Source organism: Amphiprion ocellaris, chromosome 2, assembly GCF_022539595.1.
Source record: "Amphiprion ocellaris isolate individual 3 ecotype Okinawa chromosome 2, ASM2253959v1, whole genome shotgun sequence".
Lineage (NCBI taxonomy): Eukaryota > Metazoa > Chordata > Actinopteri > Pomacentridae > Amphiprion > Amphiprion ocellaris.
In genome coordinates this window covers 19,815,738-19,840,982 of record NC_072767.1, presented here as the reverse complement: position 1 = coordinate 19,840,982, position 25,245 = coordinate 19,815,738, and the positions used below count along the sequence as shown (strand labels likewise).

General features: G+C 40.2%; 2 protein-coding genes and 1 long non-coding RNA gene across 22 annotated transcripts in view; 2 read left to right on the top strand and 1 right to left on the bottom strand.

Annotated features, from left to right (window-relative positions):
* Nucleotides 1–7,234, top strand: part of dock7 (dedicator of cytokinesis 7) — a 57,190-nt gene extending 49,956 nt beyond the window's left edge. For 12 of the 19 annotated variants that reach the window (XM_055004427.1, XM_023280520.3, XM_055004402.1 and 9 more), the window contains 7 exons: nt 2,289–2,414; nt 2,539–2,628; nt 2,716–2,952; nt 3,191–3,334; nt 3,428–3,534; nt 4,802–4,969; nt 6,407–7,234. In XM_055004427.1, coding sequence (XP_054860402.1) covers nt 2,289–2,414; nt 2,539–2,628; nt 2,716–2,952; nt 3,191–3,334; nt 3,428–3,534; nt 4,802–4,969; nt 6,407–6,449 — 915 coding nt within the window. In that variant the 3' untranslated portion in view covers nt 6,450–7,234. Of the gene's footprint in view, nt 1–2,279; nt 2,415–2,538; nt 2,629–2,715; nt 2,953–3,190; nt 3,335–3,427; nt 3,535–4,801; nt 4,970–5,067; nt 5,088–6,406 lie in introns of all 19 variants that reach the window. The other 7 variants (XM_023280525.3, XM_023280521.3, XM_023280517.3 and 4 more) reach the window with 2 other exon arrangements.
* A 115-nt stretch (nt 7,235–7,349) lies between these two features.
* Nucleotides 7,350–17,254, bottom strand: usp1 (ubiquitin specific peptidase 1). 2 transcript variants are annotated; one of them, XM_023280526.3, is made up of 9 exons: nt 17,101–17,254; nt 16,365–16,595; nt 15,257–15,401; nt 13,958–14,059; nt 13,546–13,715; nt 12,307–13,022; nt 11,737–11,895; nt 11,308–11,509; nt 7,350–10,507 (listed from the first exon to the last, which is right to left on the bottom strand). In XM_023280526.3, exons 2-9 carry the CDS (start codon nt 16,532–16,534, stop codon nt 9,706–9,708), a joined length of 2,466 nt encoding a protein of 821 aa, XP_023136294.2. In that variant the 5' UTR covers nt 16,535–16,595; nt 17,101–17,254; the 3' UTR covers nt 7,350–9,705. The 2 variants fall into 2 exon arrangements, with proteins under 2 accessions (XP_023136294.2, XP_023136295.2); XM_023280527.3 differs by having other exon boundaries at nt 13,546–13,712.
* On the top strand, nt 11,801–15,515 carry LOC118471001 (uncharacterized). Its single transcript, XR_004848208.2, has 3 exons — nt 11,801–11,936; nt 14,009–14,189; nt 15,344–15,515. It is a non-coding gene; the product is annotated as an uncharacterized LOC118471001 (long non-coding RNA).
* Nucleotides 17,255–25,245: the final 7,991 nt, after the last annotated feature.

Genomic DNA, 25,245 nt, shown 5'->3' with positions numbered 1-25,245 from the left:
CTTTGCTTGTAACTATGCACCTGTCTATTATCTGTCAGGTTTGAAATTGAAATGGAAAAGTTGTGAGAAATGTGGAAGTTGTTGACAACCTCTTGGCAACTTTCTGTCCGACAATGAATTCCTTACACACCTCTAAATATACTGTCATACATCTGCACATGTTGCTACACACTGAACAGAAAAAGAAGATGCATGATATATATCGAGACATTGCTATTACTCATATCTATTTAGCAACATAATTTTAGAGATTGCATTTTTTTTTATCAGATTGGTATCAATGAGAACTTATGCTCGATCTTTTGTCACACTTTTATCACGTGTTGTCAGTTTGAATAATTTTGTTAATATGCACAGCAGTGTCGAGCAAAAATGTATTGATTGTAGGGCTGCAACTATCGATCATTTTAGTAATCGAGCATTCTACCGATTATTGTTGTGATTAACTGAGTAATCGGATTCTGCGCTTGGCATGCACGTTACAGCATCAAAGTGTATACAAAGTATAGTACAGTGGTATTGTACATTTATAGTATAGTACAGTGGTATTCAACTAAAACTAAAGCCATGGGAACCCCACATGTGTTTAGTTGGTGATGCAGAAATCACCTATACAGGTTTTTATATTTGGTCCGTTTAAACTGCTGCTACTGCAGTTGATAGAACACAAATAAGAAAACTGATCAGTTTATTAGTATTTATTACAGTGAATATTCCATCAGTAACATTAGTTTCACTTTGATTTAGCCACAAATTAAAGTGATTTCCTGCGTTATGGGACCATGTCAGACCTATATGCACTTCAATACTATATCATGTTTGAATATATGAAATTTGATAGTTTTATCGTGCAGCTGTCTTTTAGAAATAATCAGCTGCATTGATCAGTAAAATAAATACATTGCACACGTTTAACAGTTTTCTACCAGCATTCCTGTCTTACATAATTTCCAGTAGCAGCTTTTTGCTGTCATAAATTTTTATTTTCCTCATTGTTCTCCATTGTAACAGCCTGTTCTTGATCGGTTCATTTTGTGCGGAAAACGAGTCTTGTGATGCGTTAAATGCTCCTGTTTCTGTGGATGAGTTGGAAGCACAAAGTCCGAGTTAAGTTGATAATCACCTTCATACCTGTTAACTCTGACTGAGGTTTTAGTTTTTGTCGAGCCGACTCACACAAAGCAGTCTGACTATGTCAGACTGCATTCGTAGTTCTAAAATAGAAGCGTCCTGTCCAATTTAAAATCCCCTTATAATTTATTCTTTATAGGTCCGGGTCTGTATAGCATGAAGTCTGGGTCTGGACTTGGACTGCGGTCCGCTAGTTAGTGACCTGAGGTCTAGTATGTAGTGGATTAAGCAAAGTCTCCATTCAGAGAATTTTGCCTTGAGAAATTTTAGTAATCGAATTACTCAAATAACTCGAGGAATTGTTTCAGCCCTAATTGATTTATAATACAAATTCAGCAAGCATTATGTTTGTCATGTGCTAATATTGCTGTCAAAACAGTCATTACATAGGCCACTGGAATATGGGAATGATGTCTTGCTTGACCCCAACTTGATTTAATACATCTACATTGAGTAGGGGTTATTAAGCATCACAGAAAACTTTGTCATGGTGCCATTTTACTAGTTAAACCCCACAATGCTCTCTACTTGCCAACACAGAGGGGCCTACCTCCTCTAGTTGCTGTCTGGTGGTGGAGCCTCTTACTGTTTTGCTGTGACAACTAACCTACAATACTTGAAGAATATCTTGCCTAGGACAATGATATGAGGTATCAGCAGATAATGACTTGGATCCGAGGCTAAAAGTAGCTTTATCAGGACATCACTAATATTTGGTTAGGAGTTTACAGATCCAATATTAAACCTTCTGAACTGCTTCTGAGCGGAGTCGTCAGGACTGTCCTTGTTTTAAAACTCCTGTAGTGTGAGTCCAGCATTGGCTGTGTACTATTAGAATCAACTTGAACCTTTTCTTTCACCCTTTACCCCTGTGAAGGGAGCCGAGGTCCGTCATAATTGTGTGGACTTGCCATAAGAATGTCAAAGAGCGACTGCAAATGCTACTGGTCCACAGTAAATTACAGTATGTACCAACAGTCATCAGCAAAGAAGAGTTCACTGTTGTGAGAGTTTAGCCTTTACACTGTATCTCTGGTCAGTGTCTTACTTGGATAAGACAATAATAATCTGTTTGGTCAAGTTTTTCATTGTTAGTGATATTTTATTTTTAAATCTTTAGACTAATAATCATTTTCCTCTGCTCACAGGATGGGAAGAGGATGTTTGGTACATACTTCAGAGTTGGATTTTACGGTTCAAAATTTGGCGATTTAGATGAACAGGAGTTTGTCTACAAAGAGCCTGCCATCACAAAGCTGGCTGAAATCTCTCACAGGCTGGAGGTAAACGCCACCATGAGGCTTGTGTATTTTAATATAATGGTGATGCCTAAAATTTAAATATGTTTGTATTTGATAGTTTTCTGCTCAGAAGTGAAACGCGCCTGCTCTGCTTCTGTTCTGTTAGGGTTTCTATGGTGAGCGATTTGGAGAGGACCAGGTAGAAGTCATTAAGGACTCCAATCCTGTGGACAAGTGCAAGCTGGACCCAAACAAGGTTAGTATTAGATAAAGCATATGTACCCATATGGCAGATATTGCTATCTCAGAGCTTTTCATAAAATGTATCTTTTTCTTTCTACAGGCTTTCATCCAGATCACATATGTGGAGCCGTACTTTGACACTTACGAGATGAAGGACCGTATCACTTACTTTGACAAGAACTACAACTTGCGACGTTTCGTCTACTGCACTCCTTTCACCCTGGATGGGCGGGCCCATGGGGACCTGCACGAACAGTTCAAACGCAAGACCATCCTCACCACCTCCCATGCCTTCCCCTACATCAAGACAAGGATCAACATCATCCACAAAGAGGAGGTAGGAGGCAGTTTGCAAGCAGTGTACAGATACACAAGTTGAAGATCAGTGACCTGTAGAAACCTTTGACTTTAAGCATCGTCATGCTTTAGTTTACATTTTCTGTTCTTGTCCCTCCCTGGAAGGAAAACATTTTTCAAGTTTGGTAGCCCTTGAAGACAGATTGAGGTGTTTCATGCAACTTTAGCTCTGCACATTTCCCTGTTCACTAAAACTGCTTTACTCTCTCGTTTTCTAGATTATATCCACACCCATTGAGGTGGCAATAGAGGACATGCAGAAGAAGACTCAGGAGTTGGCCTTTGCCACCCACCAGGACCCTGCTGACGCCAAGATGCTGCAGATGGTCCTGCAGGGATCGGTGGGCACAACTGTAAACCAGGTAAGGCATGCAGATCAAAATAAGGCAGCGCTAACTATTCATCAAGACAAGTGAAGTTGTAGTTTGATATAAGTCGGATTATCTGTTTATAAGGGTCCTTTGGAGGTGGCGCAGGTGTTCCTGTCAGAGATCCCCAGCGACCCAAAACTGTACAGACACCACAATAAGCTACGGCTGTGCTTTAAAGACTTCACAAAGAGGTAAGAACTGTTCATGAATGATGTACCTGCGAACAGAATGGTGAAAATTGGGATTTAATATGGAAGCATGGAAATTATAAGAATACAATGACATAATTATGTGGCGTATATCTCATGATAATTATAAAATGCTGTATCTATTAGAAAATAATGTTTTTGATAATCAAAGTTCAGTCAGTCAAATTGCTGATGACCTGTTTCATGGGCTGTGATGGCCAGTAGTTCCTTTTAATGACACCCCTGACTGCTGCCTTAAAGGAGAATTACAGTTTATTTCAAAGAGTTGCATTTTCCGTGAATGTAGCTCTAAGTGCACATGCTAACTTTGCACTCTTCACTTTCCGTTGTGGTGATTCTAGGAAACAACTTTTAGCAGGGGCGATTAACATCAGCTCCCTGCAGCTTACCAAGAGAGCAGATTTTCACATGAATCATTTAAACATTTGTTTTTAAGTCTGACTCAATGAAAACAAAGAAATTAGCCACCTGGAATGAACATTTTTCCTGACTGCTTTAGCTTTTCCATACCATATGGAGAGCTGAGCAATCGATCTGCCAGGTCTTGGTCTTTTCTTCCAGTAGATTTTGGGGAGGTGAAACACTATCTCCAGGACGACAGTGTTTACCAAAGCAGCAGATTAATTAGTTGCTGTTTCACAGCTGGGGTCCCTCTCATCAATGGAAATTTTCCAACTCTGCCATCAACAAGTGGCACTCTTTGCAACAACAGTTTTGCTCCTCAATGACACAGTCAGTGTTGTCTTTCTGCCTCCAGCCTCACACACGTAAACAAACCAGCATGTGTGGATGAATATGTTGGTTATGTTGACTAGTATCCCTCAATAAATATCCCCAAAACAGCTGACAATATTTCACTTCCAGGTGGCTAATTTATGTTCTATTTTAGTCTGGCTGGAAAAAGTCATGTAAAAGATTCATGGAAAAAATACTTTGTTTGGAAAGCTGCATTAGCTCGTGCTAATTCTCCCACTGAACAGCAATCACAAGTTGTTCTGTGACTCCTCATTTGCCAGAATCTCCACATCAGAGGTGAAGAATACAACGTTAGCATGACCTGTAGAACCTCAACAGCCCCATTAATGGGAAATATATCAGGTTGAAATAAACTGAAATACCCTTTTAACTCAAGTCTATTAAGCCATGTTACGCCACAAGAAGCAAAGCAGCATTTTTGGCATCTTTATTAAAACGGACAGGAAGTGTTTAGAATTTACATACCTGTATTACACTGACTTCCCTGCCAAAGGTGTGAGGATGCCCTGCGTAAGAACAAGAGCCTGATTGGTCCAGACCAGAAAGAGTACCAGAGGGAACTGGAGAGGAACTACCACCGGCTGAAGGAGGCGCTGCAGCCCCTCATCAACAGGAAGATCCCTCAGCTTTATAAACCTGTACTGCAGGTCAACTCACACAGGTAGGGCCCAAAAGGCTTTCTGTGTGCCACAGTAGATAACGTGTTTTGGGTGTTAAATTAAACCTGTCTTTGTTTTTGCTCCTGTAAAAATCATGCAGCAAACGGACAGCTTGACAAGGTAGTTTGGGATTTTCAGATTGCATTTTATGTTCTGTATTTCTGTCATTTGCAAGGTTCCCACTGATTCCTAACTGCACACATCAGTAGAATACATATTTCATGTAGTCCACAAAGGAAAAAATAAACTGGGACGTTATAGTGTTTTTTCAAGTTTATTCGTGTATCAGTTAATAACTCCATATGTAGAAGTAACTAAGAAATACCTTTAGCAGATCAAGAATAATATGTCAGCAAGTGTGTTTGCTAATTATGAAACATCATTTTGTTGGAACTGTTTTTGATCAAGGATATGGTGGGAACCTTGCATTTGTTTTTCACTCCAGTTTTACTGCATATAACAGTGACTTTTTAAAGTGGCAAAAGACAACACGTTTCCAAGTGGCATTACTGTTGGTCGGTGTCCAGACCAGATGACTTTCCATTTTGCTCAGAGCTGCAATTACTAACAACAGTAACATGGTTACTGCTGAGGCCGCTGTTACAGTTTCTGCACCTGCAAATACACAAGGGTATGCTAGAGTCCAAGTGACAGAAGTACAGTTATTTCCTCCAGAGCACAAGAGTCAAACTGACTCTTGTGCTCTGGAGGAAATTTTTTTATGAAAAAAATTTACTGTCCAAAGCAAGGAACAACCCCAAGAATCCCAAGTTACAAATATAAACCCTGATCTCCATGCTGATTAAAAACGCGTCAAACAACTGTTTTTATTCACAAGTAGGCAGGTTTCGTGACTTACTCATGTTGTAGAGATGTTGCCAACTGGATATTTGCTTTGAACCCTCTTAAGTCCAAAGTTCTCTCCATCGAGTCACCGGCTTTCTGCAGTTCACGCCTCTTCATCTCCATCATTATCTCTGTCCACCGTCTGTGCCTCCACCAACACCTGAGCTCTTTCCTGTCACACTTTCCACAGTTGCTCTGACTTTTCTTTGTGCAATAAATCCAGCCTTCATTTTCCCAGATTTTAGAACCAGTGGCTGACAGAGTTGCACCGTGAAACCTTATCCAGAAGCAATCTAAATGCAGATTCCACTGTGCAATCGAGATATGTTTCATGAAGAAAAGTTAAATTAAAAAACAGTCGTCTATTATCACACCTTTGGGGGCAAAACTTCATCCACTGCTGGAAATTGCGATCTTGCAGAGCCTCAAAATTGTACCATTATTCCAAGTTTAAAAGACAAACCAGCAAAACAAATTACAAAATTATCAGGTCATAAAATCCACTATGATTTTCTTTCAAATCAGTTTCTTCAGAGTTGAAAATGAGATATTTTTGTCTTTGTAAATGTCTTTTTTTTGTTTTCAATTTGCAGAGATTCCTTCAGCAGAATGAGTCTACGTAAGCTTGACATTTGAAGATGAAGAGAATGCGCACACACACACTCTCACACACACGCACACAAAAACACATAATTGAAATTGCAATATTAATTTATTCTCTAGTGTAAATAGGAGTGTCTTGAAAGTTGGTCAGTGTTTCAGAAAGCGTTACAAGAAAGGCTAAACCAGTTGCAGCTTGGTACGTCATTCCAGTGTCTTAATTTGATTACAGACAAACTGTTACACAATCAGAGGAGTGAACAAGTGGATCTTAAAGATTAAAGAGATACCTTGACATTTAGAATTTCTCTTTGCTAGTAATTTTAGTAGGGAACAAGTGCTTCTGCTTGTCCCTATGCTACTTTATAAAAAGCTAATAATGTTAGCCCTCACTGTTGAAGCTACAGAATATGACAAATGCTCTGAGTTTCCTTTTATCAGTTCATTAAAGTGCCAAAAAACCCTTTTTGCCGCCAAATTTTTACAAGCGTCTGCAGAAAAGGTCCGATTTTAAAAGTCAAGGTGTCTTTTTAATTACGTACGATGTGTCAAAAAAAATCTGTATTCAATTTCATGTGTGCACTTTTTTATTATGGTGTAGCAATGCATTTTACAACTTGAAAGTTTATGTAATTCAAAACAGGGGAGGGGAAAAAATGAAAACATGCAAAAAACGGTACCAGTATTTATCATGATGCTTTATTATCATTTTTAGTTGAAGCAACAATGTTTTAAAGTTAGGTACTTTAAACATCCTTGTATAATTTTATGTAGTTTTGTTTTATTTTAAATATTTTACTAAATAAATATTTTAATGTTCAGATGGTGTCATGTGATTATATTGCTTCTATAATGTCTTGTGTTTATGTAGGGCTAACCAAGGCAAGGAAAAAGTGAAAAAGACAAAGTATCACCATATTGCTTGTCAACAATAAGGAAGATGTGAAGGTAAAAACTTTATTGCTTATATTATGAGCTTTCCAACTTGAACATAAATTACAACTGGAATGGGCACAAGTTAAAGGACACTGGTAACAGGACTGCATTTGTTTTATTACACCAACTCTGCAAGTATGTAAATTTAAATACTCATCTTGGAAATCTCCCCCAGGTAACAATCATTTCTTGTGAACTGGGATTCACTTGAATGACTCAGGAACACATCTAAATTAGATACGTACGAGTCAATCCCTGAAACCATGGTAGGACCTGAGATGAACAATGTCACCTTTAGTGAGTTTAAACACCATTACTGAGTATTACTATTGTAATTGTTAATGACTGTATTTGTAACATAAATTGATGTCATTTTTTAGAAGAGAATCGGTGAACTAGTGCAGTGGATTCAGGTTAGTGAGACAGTGGGTTTTTTTTGAGCATGCACAGGGACACTTTCTTTATCATGTTTTGACCACAAACACTGATTCTAATTTGTCTGCAGGTTGTTGTGGCAGATTCTGAAATGATAAACGTTGAGGAGAAAATCGTCTGGGTTTCATCAAGTTTAGTTCATTTGAGATAAAAGATTAACCATCTTTATAAGGAGCCTGACGCCGACAAGCCAAAGGTTTGTACTGCTAGTAACTGATCTACTCACCAATCAGCTACAACATTAAAACTACCTACTTAACATTGTGTAGGTCCACTTTGTGCCACTGACCCATCAGAACATGGACACCAGACCTCTAGGGGTATGGGGACATTAGCAGTAGATCCTTTGGGTGTTGGAGTGGAGCCTTCATGAATCTGGCTTGTTCTAGAACATCTCATAGATACTCTTATCAGACTGGGTCACTGCTTTTGGCTCTTTGTTGTGTTCCTTGAGTTGGTCCACACCAGTTTTTTGGTGAGGCCACTGTTATCTGTCTACAACACTGCTTAGGTGGGTGGTACGTGTCAAAGTGAGATCTACACAAATGCCAGCTCCTAAAGTTTCCCAGCAGATTATTGCAGTTTACGGAGACAATCGATATTCTTCATTTCACCCGTCTGTGTGTTTACTGTTCTGGCTGATCTCTGTATATCAACAGTGAAAACTGGCTGTATGCAGCTGTTAAAACTGCAAATTTCCTCGTGGCTTAGAAACATTTGAAGAACTTGCGATTCTGTGTTACCTTTCAAACTTGTTGAAGCCTCAAATGTGTCCCTGTGCACTTTCAATTCTTAACAGTTTAGTCTTTAATGAAACACAGCTGGAGGTGAGTAGATATGTTGGGGGAGTCGGGGTCTCACCGGGCACAGGTTTCTGTCTCCTCCTACCCCTCTACCCTTCCTCTTCATCCTCACAGCATAAAACTAAACTACAGCTGAAGTTAAATGTACGACAGATCCTAATCTGCATATTCAAATATGTTACTTGTTATCTACACACTTAATTTAATATGAAATCAGTTCTTTATAACCTTGCAAAATGTATCCTATAAAAACCCAATGGCTTACTCAAGAAAATGATTTTTAAGCATCATGCACCATAAATATTATGATGTCTGAGGTGAGTGATAAACTGCACGCTGCAAAAGCTAACAAAATATTCAGAAGCTCTGTATTTACTAAACTGTTTTATGTAAATATATGCTGCTACTTGCAAGTGTCCCAAACTCTAGGTTTACCAGCATAGATGGCATCAACCATAGGCCTTTAGATATACAAAATATGTACATGTTTGTATGTAAAACCCCTACATAAGGGACCAGTTCACAGGAAAACCTTTCAGAGGCAGGTAAAGGCTTTTCTGGAAAAAATGAAAATAAAAAAAATCTAACTTACAGCACTTTAAGTCCCCAGTAAAGGAACAGAATATAGAGAAACTTTCAGTCTGGAAAAAGACATTTTGCAGTTTGACTTCAGTTCAAAAGTGCCTTTCCATTTCATAAAAATTAACCATACAAAAGAAAACAGAAAGCATAGAATGTGATATAGATATTGACAGAGTAGTAAAGCCAGTGTCAAAGAAATTATAGTACAGTACAGACAGTAAAAAGACAGTGTACAGGAAAAAGGTTTAGTCATCCCTGGCATTCAGAAAATCCAATCCTCATTTGTGGTATTTCTAAAATATGACTTTGAACTGAAACTGGCCTCCATGAGGTGAGTACCTGTGTATATTTGTACATGAAGCAGTAAATGGCCTTGGTCCCACAAGAGAGAAGAAACTGTCACAGGTGCAGGTTTTTCTGCACTGAAAAGTTATCTCTGTTAATATGGCAGCCACAGTATTTTTGGCACAATTTATAGTATCGCAAAAATACATCTGTCTATAGTCTGGGGGCTCAGCAGCAACACAGTGTTTATTTCAGCATCCAGGTTCAGGCATCCTTCTGTAAAACAGCAGGTATGGTGTCGAGGAGGAGCACGTGTCAGGAGAGCAGGCTCGAAGGAAATCATCCTCCTCAAACAGACGCACTTCAGAGTCATCAAATAGCAGCCATTTGCCTTCGTATTCCAGGAGGTTGTTTAAAGCCTGCTGCTCTGTGGCCTGCTGCTCTGTGGCCTCCTCCCCACCACAAGGAGCCACTGATGCCTCCTCTGCTGCCTCATGCTCCTTTTTAAGTCCAGCTTCAGTGTTCTGGCTGGTGCTGTTGATGGTTTTTCTCCGTTTGGATCCCTCTGTTGTTCCACCGCTGCCTGCTTTCTCTGTGTGTTTGCTGCTGTTGCTCCCAAGCTCATAACTGGACAAACTCCTCTGGCCTCCCAAGAGTCCAACTCCACCCTCTGACAGCTTTTTGCTCCCTGATTTAGCCAAACTTGCACGCCTCTGTCCCCTCGCATTCAGGTTGAAGGATACCTCTCCATCATCGTAGTGCAGCACTTCGTCTTTGATCTGTGCTCCCTCTTTACTTTCCTTCTCTTCTTCTTCCTCTCCTGACTCTTTTCTGTCCCGCGATCCGAGCTTAACGTTTTTCAGATCTGACATGCGGACGTAGGCGGTGTAGTGGCCACTGCTGATGGTGACGCCGCTGTGCATGACCACAGCGAAGAGCTGGTAGTGTTGACCTTTAGTGGCCGAGGGCCGAGTGCACCACTCCTCCAGAGACAAGGTCAGAGGGGTCTGCAAGGGAGTGTTCACCTTAGAGAGACCTGCGTAAGGGTCCAATCTGGGAGGAGGACAAACAGGCAGATAATAGAAGATAGGTATTGATACCATGGGTCTAATCATATTGTTTAAAGACTGACTTTAGTGATTTTCTAAATTTAACTTGGTCAGTAAACGTGAACAAAGACCAAGACCAATAATAAACGAATGCCACTAATGAGCACTGTCCTTTCCAGATATTTTAGTTACACAGTTAAATGTGCTTGAATGCAAATCTGTTGCTCTTCTGGACCAACAAGATGGCTACTATTTTACATTTAGGGAGGAGTGTCAGCTTTTACTGGAAACAAAAAAGTTTATTTAGACTGAAAAAATATGTTAACATAAGCTTTCTAAGACTGATCACAACCATGTACTTCAAGTGTCTTCTAGCACCAATATTTTGGGGACGATGTTAAATGATCATCCGGTTTAAATATCTGTGCTAGCTTGAGCATTCATCTGGCCTGAAGAGATCCAAAGACATTTTCATGTAAACAGATGGGGGATGCAGGTTTATTCCAAATGTTCTGTTTATCTAAATGTTTTGGTCTTTTTTCGTTAAATGTATTATTGGATGGACTCCTTTCTAAGAACAGAGAACTTTTTGTGTTTGAAGCTTCACAATAACTTCAGCCAGACTTTGCCATTAAGTTTTGTGCAAAAAGTCTTGTCGATATTGTCCCTCCTTACTTAAATTGACAGACTGAAACTCAATAACCGTAACTTTACTCTACTACTGTGGACAGGAGGAGTGATTACAGTGATCATAACCTCTTTCAGTGTTCACATGTGCTAAAGCTGTCAGATGTGTGAACTCACTCCAAGCCGTTGGCAGAGAAGCGCTTCAGGTGAATGGTGATGACTTCAGGAGTTTTGTCAAACAGCAGACTTCTCTCAGCCTCTGTGTAATGATGGCACGTCTCACAGAAGTATTTGTCCTCTCCGACGATGCGCTCCACTGATGCAAACTGAGCAATGGCCCATTTCAGAGTCTTCAGCTCTGTTTTGGGGTCTGGAGAGACTGAAGGACAAAATATAAGGTATTGGATTTATTTATCAATGTTTTTCTTTGCTTTGTAGTGTCAGAGAAACGAATCATGTAAATCTAAATGACATTTTTTTGTCATTTAACTTTGCTTAAGGCTGTTTTTTTCTGGCTATCACAGATGATTATTTTCCAGTATTGTTTTGCTTGCCTTATTTTTAAAAAACAAACAGTTCTTGTTACTTGGCCATAAATATTCTCACCCTCAGAGAGGTCATCGGGGCTGCTGGGTTGATCATCGAGCACTGGGACACTGATGTCCTGGAAGTCCTCTCTCCGCTCCGTGAAGCTCTCACACTCCAAACATCGAGTCCTCAGAACCAGCCGACCCTGAAACAAGCGCTCCATCAAGCCCAGGCCCTCTGAACCAAGCAGAAACAGAGACATGGTCAAGTACTGCACTGTTAGTAATATCTGTAGTCATATGTAAACCCGTCACAGTACGTCAAATCCAAGGCAAAGGTTAAACTGAGTGACCAAGAGTCTAATACAGCTTGCTTTTTTTGTATACTGACACTGTAAAAAAAAAAAAAAATCATAGCAAAAACATTTTTAAAAAAAATTTTAAATCACAAATTACTCTAGTACAGTTTTCTCAAGGATGGAAACAAAATATGATGCCTTATATTCTCGTATTGCCAAACTGTCACTTTTCAATTGGGAGTTTTGTCAGTTTAAATCTACAATGTTCTCCAGCTGGAAAAACAGACTATGTTCTTTTATTATATTTCTCCTCTTAAGAGTATTGTCTTACGGGAGTAATCATTTGATACCTTGATGTTTCACTGCCTTCTTGTCTTCAGCTGTGTTTTGAGGTGGCAGCTCTGGACTTTTCTTCTGGTCGTCCGTCACTCCTTGTTCCTCCTCTGCTTTACTTTGGTTCTTCACAGTCGTGGAGCTGAGCTTCCCCACGCTGCAAAACTTAGAGAAGATACTCGGCTGTTTCCCCGACGGCCTCAGCCAGCTCAGCTTGGCTCTCTTTTTCCTCTTCCCATCTGTCTCTGTAGATGCTTTTTCATCTTTCCCCTCTTCACCACTTCCTCCTTCCTGGTTCAGTTTCGTCGCCCCCTCCTCCTCCGCTTTGACCTCTCCATCTTTACTCTGGGTCTTGTCCATGGTGATATCACTGGATGACTTTCTTTTAGAGCGAGTGAAGGGTATATTGATACTGTTGTCTTGCACAGTGTCAGATTTCTTTGACTTGACAGATTTTGGCTTCTTCTTGGCATTTCCCACCTCAGTGTCGCTCTTTCTCTTGCCGCTGACTTGGCCGTCCTCTTCTGTGGGAGGTTTGGTTTCTGTCACAGAGCTGCTGGAGGCCAAATTGACACCGTTTTCCACTTTGACTTCTGTCACATCGTCATCCTCCTTTTCCAGCTGCTGCTCCTTCCTTATGGTGTCACAGGCCTCCTGGATATATCCCAGGATGCACTGCAGAACTTCCTGAGCATCATGCTGAAGATAGCCTTCATACATGGGGTTCAGCTGCCTGCAACACAAAACCAGAACAGACAGTTAACAGACAGACAAATAGCAGTTTTAACTGTCTATGGGACTAATCTGGTAAAATAACATTTGCTTGTTTTAGCTTTAAAAATGTCAACATATGCTGATATTTCTTGTAGTTATTTTTGACTGCAATATATCAGCATGGGCTTTGACTGATGTTAAATTTGCATTACTCTGACTTTTTAACAGACTACATCAATCAAACAACCCTTACATTCTAAAAGTGATGTGCTATGTGTCAATCTTACAAGCATGTGTTAAATTTAATGCTAATTACACCTTCATGTTGGTAATATGGATGGATTTAGGTGTTTATTCACAACATTTTATTAAATATATCAAAATAATTCAAATTATTCATGTCTCCCTGTACGTTGCTCACAAACTCTGAAACTTCTCAAAGAGAAGAGGACTTAGTTCTGATTGACTTACCCTCCAGATTTGGGTAAAAAATAAGCCACAGTTGTATTTGAATGTAGGAAATAAAATTAACACATCATTACCTGAGCGTGTGGAGTAATTTACGAGGTGGTGTAGCCAGCTCTCCTTCGTTGAAGCTGTCTGGACTGAGCAGGAAGCTGGACTGCAGCTGCTCCACTGAAAGTATCAGACTGTTGAAGCTCCCCAGGAGCTCGATGTGAGCTGGGAGAGCTTCAGACACACAGTCTGACTGCTGAGAATGTGGCAGAAGAATTAGAAACATTAAATAAAAGCTCTTTGATTTATATCTTCATATCTGTTACATCGCGTCAGCATAGGAGGTCTGGACAGAACAACTTGTATTCGATTACACTACAATAGCCTTGAAATGACGTGTAACCTATACATAGGATATTAATTAGTGGTATTGATTTGTCTGCTGTAAATTCTGAAGCCACTCTTTACTTGTGTAAATTTGTAAAATAAATAACCAACCTCTTCACTTTTATCTGTTTCTTCCTTTGGTTTGTCTTTTCTTTTAGACAGGTTGTACAGCTTCTTGACTCCTTCTCTGAAGCCTGGGCAGTAATACAGAACCTGCAGAAGCAAACATCATTTAGAAAACCCAAAATACTTCCCTACATGACAAGTTTCTTGTCAGATGTTAAATGCCGATGATCACATGACGACACAACGAAGTGAAAAAATTTCAACATGACCAGGACAGGTAACAATCATTCACTTGTTTCTTTTTTTTTTTTTTTTTTTTTTTTTTTAAAAACCACAGAATAAAATATTGACATTTTATAAAATTGTGCGGCCATTGGTCTGTGTACACAGACAGAATACAGTTTAATACCCATTTCATAGTCATACTAGACAAAAATATCTCTCAAAACCAGTTGTGGTGGAACAGCCTACAGTTATTTGCCACGCGCAAAAAAATGTAGCAACATTTTTATCAGATTTTTGGCTGTACTTCCTCGGACTGCAACAGTAGTTTCCATTAAAAGTGACCTGGATGAGCTACCGACAGTGGATTGATGTTAAGGATAGGCAAATCCCTTTAAAGAAAACAAATAGGCCAAACACTCAAATGCAAAATTTCTAACAAGCTTTCTTTTAAATTACATATGACTGGCTAGAAAAAACATTGAAGTCTGTTGTAGGTGGAACTTAAAACTCTTCAAACCTTCTAAGGCCTGTAGGCAAAATAAAAAACAATACTTTTTATGTTTTTTAAAACCTTCCTGGATTTCCTTTACAATGTTAATGCAGTAAACAATAATAATACAAGTAGTAAAGAAATTTAACTCTCAGATTTTCTGCTTGAATACTGCATAAGAGGTCACCTTATTGAATAACCAGTGGCCTAAAGGAAGAGTTGTCCTTATGGATATTGCATATTCTTTCCTTTACAAGGGAATTATCTTTCTATTTCCAAACAAGAGATGAAACATGACACCACAGCACGCCACAGAAGCACAACCTCACATGATCCATCCATCAGTCTTTGTGCACTGACACAGAAAATAAAACATAATTTACTAAATAAAGAACACAAGACTCTAATCAGCAAAGTCCTGTCCAGTCAAAAAGTAGGTTGTATAGTCGTCTCCTTAGAGGATGAGTTGCACGTCTAAACCATCTCTAAAGAGAGGAAAGCAGGCCTAATGTTTGGAGTATTAACATCTGTAATGTAATGAATCACTTAGTAATTTTATTCATTCATTTTTCTCACTGCATGTTGCACCCAGACAGCCATTAAAGACTCCGTCTGTGACAGTGACCCACCTGTAAGATACTGTTCAAATAGCAGGTGTTTCCCAGGTTGTTGAGCCCCACAAATGGCACCAAGTTCTCTCTCTTCTCACATGGCAGAAGAAGGCCTGGGGAGGCTGGACATGGAGATGGACCAGGGACCACCTGATCACAGCCGCTGAACAGTGGAAGGAAAACAAAAAGAGAAATTTATCAATTGGTAGATTCGTACAGACGTAAGCCACAGTTTCTCATTACGTGAAATAAAACCATCACCATGTATTAAACAAAACATGACTAACTGCTAATTTTAAAGTTACAAAAACGATCAACTTTGCATAGCACAATAGCATGATCCCATACACACATAATGACTCCATTAACAGCTATAAACTGGTCATATAATAATATAATAGTTACTCTCAATTTTAGGGAAAAATGCAACATTTTTGAATTTCTTTCATTTGAAATGTATCTTAACAAAAAATTACATGATTTTTGCAGAGTTCTGTATCAAACAAGACTGTCACACCAGTGTTACATATAGAATGGTGACACATTTTGCCTGTACAAATTGTCTTTTTTTAAGCTCTTACAATTTACATCTTACACTTGGCTTTATTTCCATTACATTAGAATTTATTGTCCAGGCCTAAGATTAAGTACCATGACTATTTTTTTCTGATCACAAACATTCAGGGTCAACTCTCCTATGTTACAATTTCTTTTGCTATGGCAACAATAAATCAATTAATTGTCAACTATATTCTGATAATCAGTTGATCAGTTTAAGTTTGTTTTTAAGAAAAAAGTCAACATTCTCCAGTTACAGCTTCTTGAATCTTAATATTTTACATTTGACAGACCAAACGAATCAGTTAGCAAGGAAAAACATTGCTTTTAGTCACAAAACTACTCAACCATAAAGTTTTAGAGGATTCATGTTGGCAAAAGTAGGACTGTAGAACCCACAGGTGTCCTTGGATGGGTATAAAAGCCTCCCTTGCATTTAAGGATTAGCCCTGTCTCCTTTAAAACCCACTTTCAGTTCTCAAAGACTGTAGTCAGCCCAACTGTGTGACTGTAGATGGTGCAGGTCTGTAAGCCCTATAATAACCTGCACAGTGACATCACACATCACCTTTGCTCAGGCTCCCCTGGTTCAGCTGTTTTGGGCTCATCCGCCTGAGTTTCAGAGAAATCCAGAGCTCGTTTGGTTTCTTTCTTCTGGAAGAACTTCAGAGAGAGTTTGCTTTTCTTCACGGGGCTCCCCAGCGCCGCCACCACGTTCTCCCCCTGCAGACCTGGCATCTTTCCCCGCTACCTGGAGAGGTGATTTCTATTTTCTACTGAGACGCAACAGCGCACCTCACTGGCAGGAAAAGGAAACACACAATTTAATTTCAGCAGGCGCCATCAGAGTTCAACGAGAACGAAAGTAACTACGCACTTAAGTTTGCGCTGCGTTGCTACTTAACTACAACCAAACTGCGCCGATTTGATCAATTCCGACAGTTCCGGAAGAGACAATTAAACCCAGTCACCGACTGAACCACGCATTATATAACATGTTAGCTGGCTAAGGCTAACTTATGGAGCCGCTCTTGTTTCTCTGCCCCACTCAACAACTGGAATACAACCGTTTACGTTAGCGGCCGTTATCTCTTCAGCTCGACTGAACCGCAGCGACGCAGAAACAGCGCAAAATAAACGGACGCTGCTGAGCACTTCGCACACAACACAGCGACAAAACTGGGTCGACGCGGTGCGGTGAAGAAGTGGGAGGAGAAACAGGCAGCACGCTGCTTCTAACTGTTCACTTCAAACTAAAGCACTTCTCTAAATCCCCACAGCGTCGAGGCCGTTTTAAATCTTACCTGAACGAGTCATTCCAGATTGAAGTCTGATGTATTTGGCCAAATATCCAGTCTTCGAACCGTTAACGGAGTGTTTGACAATTCAGACGGTGCAGCAGAAGTTGGCGCTTTTTCCTGCTGGACGACGAGTTGTCCGCTGAACTGCCGGTGAAACAGCGACACCACAGCAATACAGCCGGTTAAAATGTTCGAACAACGATAACTTTTGGTGATAAAAGTATTTCAGGCCTGTAAGTACAAGTCTCAACTGAGCGTCGACGTCTGGAAAATTATGTAATCGCAAAGACTTACATTCCAGATCTCAGGCTTCGATAAAGACATCTATTTCGTTTAGGCCCATCTGGCCCGTTCCAGACGCCATCTTTGTAGTCTTTTGTAAGGCTGCGTCAAGTTAAAATGAATAACACCGGCATTTTTTCCTTTCAAATTAAACGTGGAGAAATCGTTAGGCAAAATCTTTTATCAGGCTTGATGAAGAGTCAAATCAAGCTGCAATTCTTAAAGCAACTCCCCTTAAAGGCATCAATTGCAGGTTTGCAGAAACTAATATTTTTTGTTAGTAACTTTAATAGTAAAACCTGGTTTTACATGATTTTTTAATGGTTACTTTAAGCAAAATAATAGAATATAGGTATTTGACAACACTGGTCAATGGTTTCTTAGAAAAAACTTTCAAAAATAAATTTAATTTCAACAAATCAAACAATATCACTGCTTTTGCTGAACTACGCAATGTACAAATAAGTAACACTGTAAATAATGCATCTAAGCAGCTGTGATCTGTTGGAAAAAAAAGGAGAAAAAATCATTGAAATACATTTACACACTATGAAAATTAAGTAACCAGTTAACATTCATTATAAATATGAATCTATTGAGAGTAACCGTTAATAAAATGTATACTGATAAATCGTTCCTAAAATAGAGTAATTCATAATAGTATACACATGAGGACCAGTTTTATAACATTTTAGCCTATGTGCTGTTGCATTAAAATAAATTAAAATTTTAAAAAATGATTATTTTGCTATTTTGCCAATGTACATGTATTTTAAACTGAATTCAAATTACAAATAGGTGCATATTTGTCAGCTTAAATAAATCTGTAAAAGAAAAATAGGCTCCAAAAGTTGAGAAGGTCTGAGTTCACTTTGTAGAAACCTGAGCAAAAACATGGTAACCACTTAGTGAAAAAAAACACATTTTTTAAAAAAAAATTGGGCTGTTATTTTGAAGAAAATAAATACAAAATCGGTCTTCCACTATCTGAATTGATAACAGTCCTTTTCGTAAGACCCAGTAAAATAATTTAATTTGTGGATATTATATATTAATGGATGTGTCTCACAACAATTACTCCTAATTATACATTTTTTAAAAAGACATTTTCTGTGCACGAATAAACGTCAGACAGCAGCTCGTCCCGGTTGTTCCTGGTAGTGTTGGCTGTGAACCTGCAGGGGGCCTCACTGTCCAGAGAACCGCAGTTTGGAGCGGCCAGCAGCATCATTCCCACCACCACCACCACCACCACCACCACAGCATCTCCTCAGCTGACAGCCAGCAGGGTAGCCTTCCTTCCACGGTTTTCCACGGTAAGATACTATTTTCTCTGCTTTCTGCGCTAATTTAATAAACCCAAATCGGCTTGAATCGCTCTCCGGGAGATGAGCCAGTTTAATCTCTCTTTGGGCTTATTTGTATCAGTTGCACTGTGTTGGTTTTAATAAGGGTTGCTGAGTGTTGTTGCTGGCGTGTGTTTTTACGAGACGCGGAGCATCGCAGCACCTGAATGCAGCACCGAATAAATGGGAAATGACAGGTGTGTCGTTTCATCCCTGCATGCAGCCAGTGTGGGCATTAGTCAGTACGACGGTATGTCTGCTGGACGTAGCTGCTGTAGCTGCGGAGTGGCTGCTTGGTCAGCAGCACACATATCGATGGACAGGAGCTCCTGTGCCTCAGCTTCCAGAAGCCACTCAGGCTCACTGGCTTGATGATCAAGTGATGTTGCAGCAGGGAGGCTGATAGTGGATGGAGGTAGTAGTTTGGAGGGTGCCAGACTTGCTGTGGGGACTGATGGGGGTAGAGCCGCTGCATCCAATCACCATCCTCAGCCTCAGAATATCACAATAGGTTATCTCTCCCATCTGCAGCTCCCAGGAGGCTTTAACTGTAAACATCCACAATCTCACACCTCATTTAACCTGGGAGCCTTAAATCACATTTACGGTGTTTGGTGACTGCTTAATAAAATAGATTTTGTCACAGATGAAGCAACCAGCTTGTGATTTATTCAGATTTAGCGAGGTTGGCCAGTGAGGAGGTGTGGGGTTTGCTCTCTCTTGCTTTTCCATCTAAATCCAAGCCAGGAGATGCCTTATAAAGGAGGATTACTGCGTTTTGCTTCCATCATCACCTCCTGATAACATCGTTTTCTCAAGCGAGGACAGAGCCTGCCACCCATGTCCTGAGCTGCAGGCTGCGCTCCACAGTGAAATCCACACAGGGCCTTGGGTTTGATTGGCTATTGCATTACACATTAGATTCAACAGGACAGCCAGACACTGAGTGAGATAACTGGACACATTTCCACAATGAAGAGCATGGTGGTGACAATATTCTCTCCTTCTGCAATATATTCTTCCACTTATTAGAAACTTTTCTTTAATTTTTAAAAGGCAAGTGACTTACTGAAGGATGAAGAGGAGGAAAATAATCCACTTTATTCAATTTGGACAAACTGCACCTGCTGTGTATGTGATCATTTCACAGATATCGCCACCTACTGGCCAATCCAGCAAGAATTTAACCTCTAACCTGTGTTAGTAATGAGGTCCTTTCTCCATGCACTGGGCTTTGGAATTGGCCTTTATCAAGGCAGGCTTTGTCCCAGGAGGCACGACGCTCTCACGGCCGGAGCTGTAGAGGTGGGTGGTGTGGCGGCTCAAAGCCCATGACATGAGAAAACACCCCCCTCCAGCCTCCAGCCTCCAGCCTCCAGCCTCCAGCCTCCAGCCTCTAGCCTCCAGCCTCCAGCCTCCAGCCGCCTTCTCTCCCAGGAGGGGAACAGTGGAGGGAAAATGAAGGCATGTTGAGCGACAGGCAATGATGCACTCCAAGAATGAGAGGCATGTCCTCAAGTCTGCTACAGTTTACTTCTTAACAACAAACCCTTTACACACACACACACACACACACACACACACACACACACACGCAGTGATTTTCCTCCACTTCTTTATCCTTCATAGCCATCACACTGATACCTACATTCACATACAGTCCACACATATCCACAAATACTGCAGTGTTTGGCCTGCGATTAAATTTTATGATGAGCAGATTCAGAAAACAAATTCACTGATGAATACATACTTGACTACGGTAGTAGGCCAACTTCTGTTTTCTATTGCTTTAGCTTTTCACTAATCGATGAAGTGATTAAATGCCCTCAGCTTCCCAGAAAGCAACCTGATGTCATCACATTGCTTCTAGTTTTGCCCAACCTGTCTGGAGGTTCAAGATACTTCATTTACAGTAATGTGAAATCAGGCCTGACAGATACTTGAATTTTAAGGCTGGTACGGATTTTAGTTACAAAAAACATTGATATATCAGCCAGTATTGTTCAGATATGTTAGAGTTTACTGAAAAGTACAAATAATGGAGTCATTGTTGGCGGAGCCTCGGTGAAGTTATGTGACGATCGATGTCTGTCAGTCTGTCTGTCTGTTAGCAGGATTATTCAAAAACAGACTAATGGATTTGGATTAAATTTTCAGGGAATGTCAGAAATGACACAAGGACCAACTGATTAGATTTTGGCAGTGATGCAGCTTATAGTCTGGATCCACAGATTTGTTAAAGATATCTGCATCATTGCGAGATAGCGTCACAGCGTCACTGTAACTATGACAACAAGTGAACACTACATCAGCTGACTGCTGATGATCACATGATTGTGATCCTACTACAAATCGACCACTACGGACTTATCAGGACTTATTTGTCAGAAATGATACAAGAAACAATTGATTAGATTGTGGGGGTGTTTCTGAGTCCCATCAATTCCAGCTGCCCGCTACATATTTAGTTCACGTGATTCGGTATCCGTACATAACGTACACATGGATAACACATGCCTGTGCTCAGCGCAAGGTCATTTTGTTTGTGGGTACATCTATATTAACCCTTTGATATACAGTCTGGGTCAGGAGATACCCATTTTCCACTGGATTGGGTCACTTTTGACCCATTTTGTGCATCAAAGGGTTAAATGGCCATGTTCTATGGTGCTGGGATTTCTGCCACAGATTTTTTCAAGATTTCAGCTGTCAGAAATGATACATTAACTGAGCTGGCTTGGTGAAGCATTGTGCTCTCTGAGTGCTTTTCTTGTTGGTTAACTTTCCAGCAATGTTTTTCATTAACTGGTTAGCAGCTCACCATGAAGACAAAGCTTGGCTCTCCGGCACCGTCTACTCAGCTGTGATACGTACTGTGCTACATGTGCTGCAGACAGCGCCGAGTATTATAAACAATGGAATCAAAGCCACTCTGTTGGAAAAAGTATGTGATAATATTATTTCCAAAGCATCTTCTTCTGTGTTATGTTCTGTATAAGAAAGTTTTTGTATATATTGATACTGATATATCTGAGAAAAGCCAATACTGATATTTCTGATACAGGCTAATATCAACCAGCAATATCAGCCACTCAATTTATCAGTCAAGCCCTAATGTAATAAAAAGAGGAAAGGAGGCAGATCTACACATTGGAGCAACAGGGAAAATGGCATGTTGGAGCTGTTTTTACCTAAACTGACTTGACTTTTTCATTCAGCGATTAATTATAATAGCACTGCATGAACGACTCAATGAAAATCACAGCAAAAAACAAACAATAAACACTTAATATTTTTTGTCTTGGGGCAGCCAGACCTCTGGGTGAGAACCACTGGATTCAACGCCTAATTTTGGCAACTTAATACAAACATACTGTGAGCACTAACTGCAAGTCATTAGTAGCTGTTTTAAGCATGAAGATCATCTTTGCTTTGTTTTTACATAAGCTGGTTTATTTATTTTCCCCCAAAACCCCAGCGGCATTTCTTACAGGCTCTGCACAGCTGAGAAAATACTTTAATGTTGGCAAGTGAAAGTAAGTTAATGAGACTCTATATGAGGATTTGCATGTGTGCATAACCTCACTTGCATATGTGCATATATCAAGTCCAATCAGATCAGATCTCAGCCTGCAAATAGCATCTCTCTCTCTCTCTCTCTCTCTCTCTCTCTCTCTCTTTCTGCATACTTGAGAGCATCTGAGCGACTCCCATTTGGTGCGTGTTGAGGAGGTGGGTGTATCCAGCCCAGCCGTTCTGATGCTAGGAAGCAGCAACTCTTCCATCCTACTCAGTCTGCTCTCCTGTTTCAGCCAGTCTGTCTGCCCTCTAGCGTAGTACTCTCCTTTCACTCACCGCTATTCATCACCATCTAGGATATATTTACACAAACCCACGTAGGTAGACAGAGCACCGTCCTGGTGGACTGAAGGGTTTGCGTGCGGCTGCTACATACTGTAGAGATATATTTGTATATGTATGTGCATTGCCCTGGAAAGCTGTAGAAAGTGGGACTGGAAGTGTGGCAGTGCTGCTGAAAGTGAAGTTTCTTCCCCGCTACATTTTTTGTCCCAAAGGATACCACACGCAGCTGCAGAGGTAAGGAAAGCATAGATGTGTCTGCACTTTTTCCTACTTATTTCTCTTTATTTTATTTTTCTTTGCACTCGTTCTCCTTTCTCAGCTGTTCATTTAGTTCATTTATTGTGCACCTTTTTTGCCATTCTCCCCTCTCCTACTTTTTCTTTGAAGTATCTCAATCTCATCGTGGATTTAACGTATTATTTCACTGTGTTTTCTTTTTGATAATTTTTGCTTTAACCATTGTCATCTGTCGTTTTGCATTCATTTTTCTCCTGTCTCAGCAATATTCATTCTGATAGCATGTTTGGCATTCTCTGGTACAAAAACCAAGAGATTGCATAGCAGCTATTCTGTGAAGACTGTAGATTTTATCTTCTTTCTTGCTCTGTGTGCTGGTTTTGATTGAATATTTATTTATTTATTTATTTTTTTGCCCTGAGCTTTGAGATCTGAAGCATCTGCAGTGTAATCAGATACTGCAAACCAGGCAAGCACATACTGTACATGTTTGTGCACATACAAACATGCTAACAAAGGAAATCTCTATCTTTATTCTCCTCGCTAACTTGCCAGCTCTGTCTGTTTGTCTTTTATGCCTCTCCATACCAGTTGATCCTTCCTCTGGAGCGTTTCATTAGCAGGGCCAGGTTTCAGTAAAATTGCCTGCTGGCCTGACTAATGTTTTTCAGCTGGAGCTTGACATGTGCACATATGCACACGGTTATAATACAGACATGTTGTAAAAAGTATGTAAACCAGGCAGGGGATGGCGGAAAGGGTGGTTGTTGTTCAGACTGATCATATATGCAACTTCTGCTTGGTTGCTTCTGCATTAATTCACTGTGCATCTCTTTGCTCTCCCTCCCCGTCTCTCTTCTTCTCTCTCTCCACTCTCTTATGGTCTGCATGCATTCATAGTTAGTTTTGGTCACTGCTCTGCCTGCCTGCCACAGACCATCGGCCATGGTTGGCTGGCTAACCGCAGCTACACAGCATTAAAAAGGCAAAAAGTTCCTATTACGAGGGGCATGTTCACAGGGAGCCACATCATGCGGCTGTGTGCTGCATTTACTGACATTAAGAATCCTGCATCGACGCTCAGGTTAAAGGCCACATTGTTATTCACACACAGGCGCACGTTGTCCTCTGAGATACGGCTGACCCGCATTAGCGCGTAGCCCCTTGCTGTGTGTCTTTGTGTGTTTATGTTTGTATGTGTGTGTGAGTCAGTGTGATTTCCTTGGAGGTGCAGAGAGGTGACTCATACCAGCTCTCATGCTGGCGGCTGTCAGAGATGTTCAGTGTAACAATGCCATGATGTGTGATTTGCAAATTGACACTGTCTGATGAAACCATGTATCTGTGAGATGTCAACTTTTCAGGAAATGAAAACAAGCTAGACTGCCTTTTTTAAGCCCGATAACCATGATTTTTTTTTTTAGGCTATTCAGTGCGATCGGACAAGCTTTTGTAATCCAAAGTCTCATAGAATCTTCCCAACAATCAGAGGGGCTTGTAACATTTTAAGTTCAAATATTGAAATGAGCAAAAGCAGAATTACAAGATTTGCATTGCGCTGGCAGCACTACAATTACAAATTTGTTTCAAACTGTTCTCTGATGCTCCCATTACAAATCACTGCTGTGTGTGTGGGCTTGTGTGAGTGTGATGTGCAGTAGCTGTAAGACAGTTGAAGCCGCAAATACAACAAAACACACAAATGACAAATGTGTACGAGCAAAAAAGCACATCTGAAGCAAAAATCTATTTGCATACATTTCTTTTTGTTAACATGTACAATCCACGACAGGATTTTCATGTGTGTTTGATATTCTTGCTTACAGCCATGTTGGTCAACTGCTTTGGGCCAGACTGAATAAATGTTATACAGACTGTCATGGTCCCCCGAGGAAGAATCGTAATGACTTTGGCGATCACATGATTTTTTTTTGGCACCAACAAGAGGTTGACATTTGAGGTTTCAAGTGAAGTGCTGTGACAAAAAATGAATGGGAATACATGTAGCTCACTGGTGACCAATTTTTAGCTGCTTTTGGGAGACTGCACTAAGAATTAAGAGGTTGTGTTTCGGTCATATGGAAATGCTTCTGTCAGCTACATATATGTCCATGTATACTCTACCGTTCAAAGGTTTAGGGTCACCCAGACAATTTCATGTTTTCCATGAAAACTCACACTTTTATTCATGACATAACATAATTGCACAAGGGTATTCTAATCATCAATTAGCCTTACAACACCATTAGCTAACACAATGTAGCATTAGAACACAGGAGTGATGGTTGCTGGAAATGTTCCTCTGTACCTCTATGTAGATATTCCATTAAAAATCAGCTGTTTCCAGCTAGAATAGTTATTTACCACATTAACAATGTCTACACTGGATTTCTGATTAATTTAATGATACCTTCAT

What these genes read in the sequence shown, in the direction of transcription:
- usp1 (XM_023280526.3), bottom strand. Translation starts at nt 16,534, where the DNA reads ATGCCAGGTCTGCAGGGGGAGAACGTGGTGGCGGCGCTGGGGAGCCCC. An exon ending in ATTTGAACAGTATCTTACAG is followed by an intron (nt 14,060 to 15,256) that starts GTGGGTCACTGT and finishes TTGCTTCTGCAG; the next exon opens with GTTCTGTATTACTGCCCAGG. An exon ending in AAATTACTCCACACGCTCAG is followed by an intron (nt 13,023 to 13,545) that starts GTAATGATGTGT and finishes TTTGTGTTGCAG; the next exon opens with GCAGCTGAACCCCATGTATG.